General features: G+C 39.5%; 1 protein-coding gene across 1 annotated transcript in view; it reads left to right on the forward strand.

Moving 5' to 3' along the window:
• The window catches only part of SND1 (staphylococcal nuclease and tudor domain containing 1), a 436,722-nt gene that overhangs the window by 47,787 nt on the left and 374,536 nt on the right, over positions 1-14,399 (forward strand). Inside the window, exons 5-9 of the mRNA XM_003806046.5 lie at positions 1,337-1,497; positions 2,607-2,698; positions 3,337-3,495; positions 5,015-5,121; positions 7,685-7,775. Coding sequence (XP_003806094.1) covers positions 1,337-1,497; positions 2,607-2,698; positions 3,337-3,495; positions 5,015-5,121; positions 7,685-7,775 — 610 coding nt within the window. The remainder of the gene's footprint in view (positions 1-1,336; positions 1,498-2,606; positions 2,699-3,336; positions 3,496-5,014; positions 5,122-7,684; positions 7,776-14,399) is intronic.

Consider the following 14,399-nt stretch of genomic DNA (forward strand, 5'->3'; position numbering starts at 1 on the left):
TTAGAGAAACATTTGCATGAGGTATACCAATGATGAGGATGAGCAAAGGCAAAAATGCACCTTTTGCATTCTTTCTACCTTCACAGACATAGGGGCCAGGTCTTTCACCATAGACTTGTGTGGTCCTTTCTGACTGCAAGGAGACATTTGCTGGACTCTATAATTGGGGTGTGCCAGTGGGAATTTGTTGAATTAAGATACTTGTTTTGGTGGTGTTTTTGGACGTATGCCAAATTTGTATCTTAAGGACAATTACTGGCTTGATTACCATTTCAGTATTTTTGGGGAATTCAGTTTGCAATTGGAATGAGTAATAAAAAAATCTCACAGCAGGACTGGACCATCTCAACAAATAAATCTCCCTTGGAGTACCGGTCCTTTTTCCTCCAAAATTGTTTTGACTTCAAGTCACTTTTTCCCAGTTTTGTGTTTGGTTCAATCTCTTACACTACATTTCTTCATCTAATTTTGACTGTGAATTTGGATCCCTGAGGGTGTGGTTGCCTTTTGGGGTAGGGAAGAGAGGTGAAGACTTCTGGCTTGAGAAATTGGTAGGCCATCCTTGCTTAGGAATCCCTCCTGCTGAAGATGAGAAGAGATTCAGTTTATGCATACAGCCGTTGATGGCACCGAGTGTCTGAGATTATGCAAAAGCCATGCAGTTCCATGCTGCCTTTAGCTCAGATATAACAGAGAAAGAGGAGCCATTTCTAGCCTTTTTTTAAAAACTTGATTTGATTTGTCTACTGATATTTTGGCTGCTCTAGTACATAATTTGGTTTCTTGCCTGATGAAGGAGGAGGCTTCCATTTTCAAGCTGCTTTTGTCTAGCTTGCCTTATTGAATGTGTAAGTAGTTTGGGGGTAACATTATCTGTGATAGCAGTGTTCATTCCACGTTCCTCAGCCTTGTTCTGTAAACTGAGAGAGAGAAAGAGTGGTTCTTAGTCGGCTTCTCTGCACTACTGAGCTGTGCCTGGTATTCCAGTTCCTGAATCCGGGATGGTTAAATGAAGCCCTACCACCTGGAGCAACTCTGAGCCACTAACTTGTTCTCTTCTGATCAGTGATGGTGGCAGTACTGAGATGTGTGTTCTTTAGATCGTCTCATTAAATACTCTTACTATTTAACCTTTTGTTTGAAAGGACAAGTTTGGAATCTAGAAATTGCAATCATGGTGATTTTCTGGTTATAGGCTTGGGTCTTAAGCCATAGATCTGAAACAGACCTTTGTTGTCTTCAAGGGGTGAAGATGCTGAAGAAAACCTATATCAGAGAGCCTCATATTTCTGTTTGTGAACTCACTAACCACTCTTGTTTATTTTTTATGTCCCAGTCCTGAGCAGAACCGGCTTTCAGAATGTGAAGAACAAGCAAAGGCAGCCAAGAAAGGGATGTGGAGTGAGGGGAACGGTTCACATACTATCCGGGATCTCAAGTATACCATTGAAAACCCAAGGCACTTTGTGGACTCACACCACCAGAAGCCTGTTAATGGTGAGGCTGGTGGGAAAAGACAGATACGACTCAGGGTGATTTCTTTCTGTTTGCACTCTTTGCTTCTTGAGGTTTGTAAAATCTAGTAAGCCTTTCTTATACTTATTTAGTATCCATGGGAAATCCTTAAGGTTAAAACAGCACCTTAGTATTTCAGAAGGGAATTTGGACTCAGTTCATGTAGATCACATCAGATACATTCTGCAGAAGCTAGTCCTGTGCTGTTGCAGGGTAGTAAATTGCTGGTATTTTGCACATTGATTGTGTTCTGTTCTCTAAAAGAAGGCTACTTAAATACCAACCCTAAAACTTAAAGGTAGCAAAATGTATTCTGTATACATCTAAACAGATACGGTCATGCTTCATTGGGGATTGGTTCCAGGACCCTATCCCGCTCTTCCTCCCGGGAATACCAGAATCAAAGATGCTCGAGTCCTTTATATAAAATGGTGCAGTATTTGCCTATAACCCACTCACATCCTCTCATATACTTTAAATCATTGCTAGATTACTTACAATACCTATTATAGTGCCTATACACCACTTCATCTGTGTGGACTCAACATAATACTTGGTGTGTGGCAAATTCATGTTTTGCTTTTTGGAACTTTGTGGAATTTTTCTTTTTTCTGAATATTTTTGACCTGTGGTTGGTTGACTCCATGAATGTGAAACCTATGGATATAGAGGGCTGACTGTATGTGTATTTATATGCTATATAGTTTTTGGCCCGGTTTTGAGACCTTGCTAACTGCAGACTCTGTAAAATAAGATTTTTACCAATCTTAAGTTACTAATTATTTTTTGTTGGGTACCTGGTACTCAGGTGAGAATCCTAGCTTATGGATAACAAACCTTCAGTGTGAGCCATGGGGTCCCAGACAGTTCAGAAGACAGAGAAGCAGGTCTAATCTGCATTCTCCAGGAATCATTTATGCAAGAGTCTGTTATGTAAACTCTCATGATCTGCAAGTGCATCCTTACTTTTCAGAGGGAGGCTTTCTCAGGGTTTTTGGGGAGAGGAAACTGTTAAGTGCAGTTTGATTGGGCAGTGTTTATCCTTGTTAGGATGTTTGCTAAGGACTTAAGCTGTTTATTCTGTCACACAGCTATCATCGAGCATGTGCGGGACGGCAGTGTGGTCAGGGCCCTGCTCCTCCCAGATTACTACCTGGTTACAGTCATGCTGTCAGGCATCAAGGTCAGACCATACTCTTGGCTACGTGGTGGGTTTAGAGTGTGTGGATGTTCAGTGATGTATTCTTCTACTTGGGGACTTCGGATCTGCTGTTTCTTCCTAATGTGGGCCATTAACATTGACTTTATACTTGTTTTAGTTTAAACTTTGTAGTACGACAGTTCTAATTGGATCAAATTATTTATTTATTTTTTAAAGTATTCTGGGTCTAGAATGGGCTGTGCTTAGGGTTGTTAAGTATGTAAACCTAGAGAAATGGAACAATGAGAGGCTATGAAGTTTGATGAATATGGCTTGCATTAAGCATTAATGTAAAACATTCATTTTGGTTTTTAAAAAATCAGAGATTAAAAGCTGAGCACTGGCAAGTCTTTTTTTGGTAAGGGGCCACTTTTTACTGTAATTAAAATTATTGTCCTCACGATAATGTGAGTTTTATTGTCTACCTTTGCCAAGAAGTCTGAGATGATGATATTTCCAGTCCCTTTTTACCAGTGTGTTTTAAATTAGAAGGACTGATTTAAGACCTTCCTGAGTTTAGCTTTGTGGCATGTGTGTTTTTTGGAAGGCTTAGTGTGGGGCGAGAGTGCCTAGCACTCACATTTAGGCTGCATTACTCACCTACCTTGCCTTTGCTTTAGTGCCCAACTTTTCGACGGGAAGCAGATGGCAGTGAAACTCCAGAGCCTTTTGCTGCAGAAGCCAAATTTTTCACCGAGTCGCGACTGCTTCAGAGAGATGTTCAGATCATTCTGGAGAGCTGCCACAACCAGAACATTCTGGGTACCATCCTTCATCCAGTGAGTGTGTCTGTGCAGACTGGGTGGTGATGGGCTAGGGATGCATTTGGGGTTTGAAGAACAGGGGTTTGCTTCTCTTTCTCTGTATTTAACATCCATTAAGATATTGGCCAGTTGTGGTGGCTCACGCCTGTAATCCCACCACTTTGGGAGGCCAAGGCGGGTGGATCACGAAGTCAGGAGATTGAGACCATCCTGGCCAACATGGTGAAACCCTGTTTCTACTAAAAATACAAAAATTAGCCTGTCGTGGTGGCATGCGCCTATAGTCCCAGCTACTCAGGAGGCTGAGGCAGGAGAACCGCTTGAACCCGGGAGGCGGAGGTTGCAGTGAGCCGAGATTGCACCACTGCACTCCAGCCTGGGCAACAGAGCAAGACTCTGTCTCAAAAAAAAAATTATGGCAGGATTATTATTAATATCTGCTGATTTTTGAGGCGTTTTCTAGGGAGTTATCATTTGTCTTACAGAATTGGACAATTTTCTCACCTTTAGGAAATTAATCTCAAGTGTTATTGGGTTCATAAGAAGAAGAGGAACTTGATCACATATTTATCTAACTGTTTGGTCCTAGGGGTTGCTACATTCATTAGAAGTAGAACTGAAATTTGTAGAATAGGGTTGATGAGGTCTAGAAGTCAGCTAGCTGAAGTATTGGTAGATCAATGATGAGGAAACTGAGGTATGGAAAAATTATGTTTTGTATTCCAGGCTTTATCCAGCTACCTCCTAACTCTGCTTTTAGCAGGGAGTAGGTTCTTTATGTTCTTATAGTTCCGATTCTTGGATGTTTTACCTTATTGTGCACTTTGATAGTTGGGTTATTCTTAGATGTAAGATGGCCTTCTTTTTAACACCTGAAATTGAATGGATTTTCATTATTTTAACCTGTGTCCAATACAGAGCTAAGCTACTTACTCTTTGGCTAGATAATTCTTCCATGATGGCAGTTGTGGAAGGTTGAAAGGCTTGGTTTGGGGTGTGCCAAGGTCATGTCTGTTTCTTCTGCAGTGCTGTCTGGCTGTGCCCTGCCAGATGGCTCTGTGTTACAGTACAGTGTGAATTTTAATTCACTGGGCAAAATGTAGCTTCCGTTATTCCCTGCTCAGCCTGTTCTTCAGCTCTTATGAAAGGGGGAGGAAGTGCTGATCTTAAGGGAGGGAAGAATAAGGTGTAATCTCTATTAAAGATTAACATCCTCCTCTGCCCACAAGAAGAGCTATTGAAATGTCAATTCCATTCAGTGCCACTAGCATTTATCCTACTCCTATTAAGTGAGTTATTATGGTGGATATTGTTGGGATACGAAGCTAAGGCTATTGAAAGGAGTCTCAGAGTGGCATCTCTCCCATCTTAGGAGTGGTTTCGTAGTGAAAGAAGCTACTCTACTGTAAACAAACAAACAAACAAACTGCAGACTAGTTTGTGACTGTGTTAATTGTGTCAGAAGTCTAGAGAAATGGATTCTTTTGCAACAGAGTCTAATCTGTGCCTGCCTCTCATGTACCTTGTTTTTCAGAATGGCAACATCACAGAGCTCCTCCTGAAGGAAGGTTTCGCACGCTGTGTGGACTGGTCGATTGCAGTTTACACCCGGGGCGCAGAAAAGCTGAGGGCGGCAGAGAGGTAAGGTCTGTCCAAGAGGCCTTCCAGCTGTGGATCTTGTTAAGGATCTTTAGGGAAAGAAATCTGGTGATTTGCTCACACCCCTGTGTGTCAGTGTTCATTTTACTTCAGTAAAGGAGTAGGGCAGTTCCTTATAGAGGAGTGACTTAAATATTGGTCTTCAGGTTCAGTCTAATTGAATGCTGGATGGTAAGGACTTACAGTTTTCACTTAGACATTATTCTTCACTTGATTTGCTTTTTTAATGTTTTCAGGTCATTTTTTTCCCAAGCCCCTTGCTTAAGTTCTGGGTTTTAGACATTTGGAATGTAATAAACTTGAAGCTTATTTGAGAAAGATGAAATTGCTTATTAGCTGCTCCCAAACAGATAGACAAGAGCAGGGGTATGATGGAAAGACAGAGCCTGTAGGTTTTAAACCAGGACCATTCAATATTGTTGTGAGGCCTATGCCCTAACTTATTTAAAAGTGTGTTTCAGTTATAAACGCTAATATAACTCTGAGACGTTATTGGTGTGTTTTTGACTTGTTGGCTATCATTAAAGCAGATATAGGAATAACTTGTTTCTAGAAAACTGCATGTAGAAATTCCAAATATTAGTCGACATTTCAACTGTCAGCATCAAGATGTAGATGTAGATGTAGGTGAACTTTCTCCATTTGATGGGGTAGATGGAAGAAAATAAAGCAGGTAGCAACAATAGATGAATGGAAATGATGCTCGGGAAAGTCTGAATCACCACCTTGCATGATACATTTAAGCAAAGACAACACACAGCTGATGACAGTAGTCCACTCTCAAGGCTTGCTGTATGACTTGTTTCAGAATCTTAAAGTTATAATGGTCTTGATAACTACATTTTTGTGACTGAGATATACAGCTAAGAGATGTGCAACGACGTGAATGAATAACTATAGTATTTATTCCATTTCTTAGGTCTTTTTCATCCTTGAGTACCTATAAGCAGAAGTATTTGCAGGTTTTTATAAAAGTAGATATTAATCTAGGCCATTTGATGTGGCACATCTGACATGTGTATTGTCTGATGGAAAAGAACAGTGATTGCTTAGAATTTTTTTTTATGTTGTTTACAATTAAGTTAGAAAGATATAAAAACCGTATCAAGTACAGTGTTCCAAATACTTCTGATTATTCTACAATGCTCAATTTCTGTTTTTTGGTTCAGAGAATCCTGTTATGTTCATTAGTATTCTAAATTAATTTGATTTTTTTTTGCATTCTTTAATTTCTTGCCCCCCCACCCCCTTTTTTTTGAGACGGAGTCTTGCTCTGTTGCCAGGCTGGAGTGCAGTGGCACGATCTCCACTTACTGCAACCTCTACCTCCCTGGTTCAAGCGATTCCTCTGTCTCAGCCTCCCCAGTAGCTGGGACTACAGGCGCATGCCACCACACCTGGCTAATTTTTTTTTTGTATTTTAGTGGAGACTGGGTTTCACCACGTTGGCCAGGATGGTCTCGATCTCCTGACCTCGTGATCCGCCTGCCTTGGCCTCCCAAAGTGCTGGGATTACAGGTGTGAGCCACTGTGCCTGGCCCAGTATCTTGCCTTTCTTTCAAGAAAGTGAATGCAATGAAAATAATATCTACATGTTATATGACATCGGTAGAAGATTTTATGGATTTTTTGGGGGAGTGCTCATCATTAAAAAACAAGCTTAGACCAGAGAATGCAAATCCTATTTTGATAATATGTGATTACTTGTCTGCTGTTTTGCATGCTGTATTTGAGCTACTTGAATTGTAGGTAAAATTGCATCCTCTGTATTGAATTACTTCTTGTATTTTACAACTACTACATCCTGCTTTGTGTTTTTCTCATTTTAGTGCTTCTCTAAAACAAAAGATTGCAATACTGTTTTCAGAAATAATAGTTCCTTTTCACTGCACATGTATCCACTTATTTGTAAGTGGTTTAAGACAGCTGTTCATTGATTTTTTTTAATCTTTGCACATATTCCATTTCCTACTCATAGTCTGGCTCAGAAAATATCTACTGGGCATAATACTTCAAAATAAATTTCTGGCTACATAGGTTTTTTTTTTTTTAAACTCTTGTCAGTGAACTTATGAGGATTTTGTTCATTTTCTAATTATTCTATAGATGCACTGTCATGACAGTTTTGTTTTTATATATAGGATTTGGTAGCTGGTAACATTTTTGTAATTCAGATAGAAATTGAGCAGGTCTGTGCTTTTTAAGAAATATGTTTGTTTAGATGTGTGGGTTCTTCCCATTTCTTTGTAGTAGTCACCCAGGAGATATTAGATAAACCAGAGTTAATAATGAAGGTGGACTTGAACCATCTAGGCTCAAAAAATTGTATGCCTGGACCATAGTCTCCCAGCTGTGGGCTTACATTTTATATATGTATCTTGCATGTTTTCATTTACTCTCGCTCTTTGTTCTGGTTTGACTGGTAGTCTTTCTTCTGGATACATCTATAGGGTAGAGTAGGATGCTGCACCAACTGTGCTCCCATGGTAGTGGTGGATTCCATTTGCTGAGTCTGAATGATCTTGCATCCTTGCTTTGTTGCCAGGTTTGCCAAAGAGCGCAGGCTGAGAATATGGAGAGACTATGTGGCTCCCACAGCTAATTTGGACCAAAAGGACAAGCAGTTTGTTGCCAAGGTGAGTCATTCTCAGCATCTTGATATGCATAGTGGACATTGCCACGCGAGTAATAATACAAGGATTTGAACAATTAGAAATGCTGAAGCTCTTGAAAATTTCAAGGCAAGCCAGTAGGAGTGTGTGTGTGTGTGTGTGTGTGTGTGTGTTTGTGCGTGTGTGTGTTTATTGTAGGGGGTTTAGAAACCATTAGACTATTTAAATTTCTTTGTAAATTAGCTAACTTCAAACTAGCTTGAAATATCTCTCATATTTTGGGACTTCTTTTTTATCTGCCTAGCAAATAGCATTGTCTTAAGATTTCCTATGTCCAAGTATAGATGGTCCCTGACTTATGCTGGGTCGACTTAAGATATTTTGACTTTACAGTGGTGTGAAAGCAATAGATACTCAGTAGGAACCACATTTGGAGTATCCATACAGCCATTCTGTTTATCACTTTTGGTCTAGTATTCAGTAAATTAATTAAATGAGATATTCAACACTTTATTATAAAACAGGCTTTGTGTTAGATTATTTTGCCCAATTGTAGACTTATGTAAGTGTTCCAAATGTGTTTAAGGTAGGTTAGGCCAAGCTATGATGTTTGGTAGGTTAGGTAAACTAACCTAAGCAAAAGTAGGCTACCTAACCTAAGGTAGGTTAGGCCAAGCTGTGATGTTTGGTACGTTGTATTAAGTGCCCTTCTTTCCTTCCTTCCTTTCTGCCTCCCTCCCTTCCTTCCTTTCTTCCTTCCTTCCTTCCTCCCTTCCTCCCTTCCTCCCTTCCTGCCTTCCTCCCTCCCTTCCTCCCTTCCTCCCTTCCTTCCTGGCTGAAGAGAGATAAATGCATTTTCAACTTACAGCATTTTCAGCTTATGTTGGGTTTATCAGGAGTTAACCCTGGTGCAAATCAAGGAGCACCTATAAATATATGACCTCAAGTTTCTCTTCTTTCTGTTTTGGAGCTCTTGGTTCCCCCCACCCCCGCCCCGCCGCCCCGAGAGTTCTCCATTGATATGTCTTGGGATAGACTGCTTTGAAGGGAACTAGAGCTATTATCCTTGGTGGTATCAGCAGTGCTATAAAAATGTTTTTTCTTAGTTGCATGGTTTTGTAACTTGAGTAGTAGACCTGCTCTCTGTGTCTTCCCAAAATGCTGTAATGTTTTCCAGCCTATTTTTACTTTTGCCAAGAGATGCTAGAAGTTTTGTTTTTATGGGCTAAAAGTGGTTAAGTGCCAAATTCTTGGACTGAGAGGTTCTGTCTCCCTGTCAACTAACCATGAGTTTAGGATGGAAAGCCACTAGGTGGCACTGTGAGCCTGAGAAAGCCTGTCTTTTAGCAACCTCTGAGGAACTGGCTAAATTTCTTCACTCTCTTTTTTATGATGCCCAAAGTAATAGGTCACAGAGTGGTCTAGTGGCCTCTTTCCCTCTTTTTGTAGGTGATGTCCAGGCAGCTGTGAGGTTAGCCATAATCATTCCTTTTGGTAGGCATGAGTGGGACTTGCACCTGTTGGGATATCCTGGCATCCTCCAGGTCTTGTTGCAGACCACAATGTCCCTTCTGTGTGAGGCGTGTACCTGTGTGGACACTTGGACATGGCTTGCTCTGCCTACTTGGAACTCACTCAGTTGTGCTTATGCTTCCCGTAGTTAGCATAGCTGTGTTAACATAGCTACAGAATGAAAGGATGATTTTTCACCCAAAAAGGGAGGCAGGCCTTCAATTTTTCGCCATCTTCACTTTGAGAGTCTGTGACATTAGTGATGTAGATGAGGCATGTGAGGATCTTAGTACCCTGTCGTGTTCCTACCAGCCTGTCCTCTATTAAAACTGAGTTTGTAGAAAAACCTAGAATATTTTGAAGAGTTTTGGGCCTTGGCTGGTTGGGGAGTTAACTAAAGCACTGCATAAGAACAAAATTCAAAGGATTTAGATTATTGAGCTTTGCATTTATCTTAAATATGACTTTATTGGTAATTAGAAAAGGGAGACCTACCTGTAGAAGAATTTTTTCCATTTTCAAAAATCTAGGATCCTAGGATCTGTTTTTTCTTTAAAAGAGAGCGAGGCTTTTATCATGACAATGAAGTTTTATTCATTACAGTGCCAAAGTAGAGGAGATTGCCTCTAGGAATCATCTGATGGAGAATTATGAGGAATAACCAATCTTCTGTAGAAATTGAAACATAAATTGAGACTATTTGGGTACACGTCCGCTTAGAGGGTAGAGAGAAATGGGAAAAGAGTTTTTAAAACTTGACTTTTAAAAATTCTTTAGCATTCGTTTTGCTTTTAAAACAGGAAAAAAACATAAAGAAGATAAGCATAAATACCCATAGTACATGAAACACTATGACTTGGCCTTGTTTTTTAATTTTTTTTTTTTTTTAACAAAGTTGATCATAGTGTCTGTCTCAAGGTTGGCAAACTATGGCCCATGGGCTGAATTTGGCTGGGCACTTGTTTTTGCATGATCTGTGGATTTTACACTGAAAAAAATGGATTTTGCGTTAATAAAAAATATATCGTGGCATGTGAAAATTATGTGAAATTAAATGTCAGTATCGTAAATAAATTGGAACATAGCTATATGTGTTCGCTTGTGTATTGTGTGTGTCTGTTCTTGTGCTATAATGGCAGAGGTGAGTAGTTGTGATAGAAACTGCGTGGCCTGCAAAGCCTAAAATATTTGTTATCTGGCTTTTTACTTAATAGTTTGATGATCTCTGATCTATACCAGTCCTACTCAAAATGCCTTGATAAAGTGACATAAGGAGCTTGGGCCAGAATGTAAATCAAGGCATTACTTCCTTCATCAAGCTTACTACAAAAAAAAAAAAAAAAAAGTCAGCAATGTTCTTAGTGATGTAGTTGATTAATGTTCTAGTACAAGTTCCTTATCTTACTGCAGACTGGCAGCCACTTTGAATAGCACTGATCTGTACTCTTTTGTATGTAATTTTTAAGTTTGCACATTTTTATTTTTAATACAGAAAATTTAAAAATTTTTTATAGGCTTACTAAAGAATGTACCAGTTCAATTTCACTCTTCCTTGAGGCAGTCACTTTCAACTCTTGGCTAATTCATCTCTGAATAAAACATTTACATGGCTATTTCTTAATTTTTCAGTTTAAGGGCAACTCCTTTCCTTCATACCATGGAAGAGGAGGGCTTAGTTTTTTCACATAAGCACACATACTCAAGTGGGCGCACAGTGCTCTTACCCAGTTCTTCCAATATGATTATGTCATAAGTTAGTTAATATTCAGTATTTATTTTAAGTGATAATCACCACTGTGCTATATAGCATATTATGGCTACTTCTAGTTTCCTGCAAAATTTTTTTGTTTTCCCTGGAGTTAATAATTTTTAAAATTTACATTTTTTTGCATACTTATTTTAATTCAGCCTCCAAACTCTGTCTAAATCTCCTCTCAAGAGGAGATTCATTCAGTCTGCTAACAGTATCTTGGAGCTTTGCAACCTGCATCAATCTGGACTGGTTTCTCTTTTTGCCTGTTTTAGAGCTGTCATCTTTGGATTTCTTCACCATTGTCCTGAGGGATTTCTTTGCCTTACTCTTGGATTGGAGCTAGGATTGCTGGATCTCACAGCTTCCTCTTTATAATTTGCAACTTTGTTTTAGTGGCATACATTCTCTAACTTCGTGGCAAAGAATGCTTGGGAGGTAAATTTTCTGAGACCTTTCATGTCCATTCTCTACATACACTTGATATTTTAGCTGGATATAGAATTTTATTTTAGAAGTCATTTTCCATTAGAATTGTATCTATCAGTATCACTCCACTGTCAGTAGTTATCAGAAACTTTTTTGATTTCTTATTTTTTTATGGATCTGAAACCATCCTGATTTCTTATCCTTATATATTTTTTTCTTTCTGAAAGGTTTTAGCAAATTCTTTTTGATCCTAATGTTCCAACATTTCATAGCGATGCACTTTGTTTATCTATATTTGAGCATATTATGCCTCAATGTTTAGTTGTTTTGTTCTGAGACTTTTTCTCCCAACTCTTTTGTTGGTTTCCATCTAGAATCTTTGTTCTCTTTTTTCTAGAACTCCTATTATTTGGTTGTTGGATTTTGTGGGCTCATCTTCCAATTTTTTTCTCCTATTTTCTATCTCATCTTCTGTTCTTTTTAGATTTCTTTATAGTTACCTTTCAGTAGTTTTATTGACATGATACTGTTTTATTTTTTAAGAACTTTTTTTGTTCTCTGCATGTTTCTCTTTTACTATTTTAAAAAATAAAGTTTTATACTGACTTCAGAGATAAAAATCATCTCTTAGCTTTCTGCGAAATTGATTTTTTTTTTTTTTTTAGTTTCATTTTTACTGTGCACTCACTATGTTCTTCAAGCCTCTCCTCTCCCCTTCTTGGGTTATTTTGGTCCCTTATTTTTCATATTAGAGGCTTTCCTCAGATATTTGCTGAGTCTTGGTTTTCTGTCTTATTTGAGAATAAGATATTAAAACACTGAGTTTAGAAGCAATGACCCTAGTGTGGGATTTAGGGTATACATATTTGCTTGTTTGTTTCTGAGACAGGGTCTTGCTCTGTCACCCAGGCTGGAGTGCAGTGGTGCCATCACAGCTCACTGCAGCTTCAAGCTCATGGGCTTAAGCGATCCTCGTGCCTCAGCCTCCCGAATAGCTGGGACTACAGGTGCACGCTAACACACCTGGCTAATTTTTAAATTTTTTGTAGAGATGAGGTCTCCCTATGTTGCCCAGGCTGGTCTTGAACTCCTGGGCTCAAGTGATCCTCCCACCTTGGCCTCCCAAAGTTGCAGGGATTACAGGTGTGACCCACCATGCCTGGCCAGGGTATACATCTTGAAATCCATCTGCTTCTTACAAAGATTTGAAACCATCCATCGTTTTTGGTCCCATTTTCATTCCCAATTGAGATGCTTGATTTGACAGTTTCTGAGTCTTGGCAGATTAGGGAGAGTGGGACTGCGGTATAAATCAGATTGCCTATTGTGTTTTCTCGCCACTGTCTCAGGATTTAGCTTTTGTGAGTCAGTGGAGTAAGTTACTACTCATCCATCTGCTTTCCAGCTTCCAGAGTTTTGTTGCAGTGTTCTCTCTCATTATCTTCTTCCTTTTGGGCTTATGTATAGATACGTTTTACAGATCCCTTTTATCTAGAGGTGTTTAGAGAGGGACCCAAAATAAAGAGCTTACTTGTTTAATTGATGTGTAATATTTCATTGTAGGCTGCAACATAATATTTTTGACCAGTCTCTAATAGGTTTATATTCATGTAGTTGAGAATTTTTTTCATTATTTAGAAAGTGGAATAAATCTCCAAGTAATTGGCAGTTATTTCCTTAGAAATGATTTGGCTCACATTTGCCAAACATGTATTTAGAAATGTTAACCAGTATATACCACTAAGTGTGTTCATTTTCTAATATGTTGTAAAACAGGGATTGGACAGCTTTTTCTTAAAGGCCCACATTGTAAATATTTTAGGCTTGGTGGCCATGTGGTCTCTGTTGCAACTACTGAACCCTGCCATGGTAGCAGGAGAACAGACATGGACAGTGTGTAAGTGAATGGTTGTGGCAATATTCCAGGAAAACTTTATAACAATATGAAGTGGGCTGGATGGCCCTTGGGCCATAGTTTGCCAGCCTTTCTTGTAGAACACTGGATAGCAACTTTAAGTTAAAAATGAAAAAAATACATGCATTACTTTTCATAACCTGGAACTCAACAGCAGTTCTGTATCATTTTACCTGATTTAAAATATCTGTTAGTGGCAAACAGCTTTTTTCAGGGAATCCTAAAAAAGTTCTAAGGTACCTGGGACCTTCACATAGTCTGAAAGTCCTGCAAGTCTTCCCTGAGTGATTCTGCTTTCAAGATCATGTGATTGTGAAGCCTTAACAAATAGTGATTCTCTCTTCAACAATCACCCTGTTTTTTAGGAATTAATTGTACAGGGCCCCGCTAAAAGCCTCAAAAGCCTGCAAAGGGTAACCTATGGCCTCTAACTGGATGCCTCTGGGGCTCTACAGTTGATTTCTGGAACTGAGGCAAAGCTGTAGGTCAGAGTGCCAAGAGGCTTAAGCCTGAGAAATGTGAAACTTGACAAAGTATTCTCTTATACATGTGGCCTATTGAGAGACTGGTTCCCTTTGTCTGCTTAAGCAGTTTTACTTCTTGAGGAATGAAATGCAAAGGAAGGGCTCTCCTTGTCTTTCCAGGTTAGCAGAGAAGCATGTTCACTTCACAGCGATTAGCTGAGCTTGCCCGAGACTTTTGTGCCTGTCGTGGCCTGCCAGTTCCCTCCCTGCCTTCCCTGTGGCGTTTTAGCTGATCTGTGCTGTTTGTAGCCATATGGTCCCCTGAGCACGTGGCTTGGCTTCCCTGTTCCTGCTGCTGGATCCTTGGGCATTGCAGATTTCACAGACCTGAATAACATTGTTGTGGGGGGTGGGGGAGGGATGGAGTGGAATCATGTCCTCAAGAGGTGTCTCCTTACCACTCTGCCTGGTTAGAGGCTTCTTGCTTGGTCCTCTGTACCTATATATAGATTAAGCAGAGCCCTGAACTAGGTGCTTTGAAAAGATGTAAAATAACTAGAAGTGGTTCCTGCCTTCAA

This window comes from Pan paniscus, chromosome 6 (genome assembly GCF_029289425.2).
Source record: "Pan paniscus chromosome 6, NHGRI_mPanPan1-v2.0_pri, whole genome shotgun sequence".
Lineage (NCBI taxonomy): Eukaryota > Metazoa > Chordata > Mammalia > Primates > Hominidae > Pan > Pan paniscus.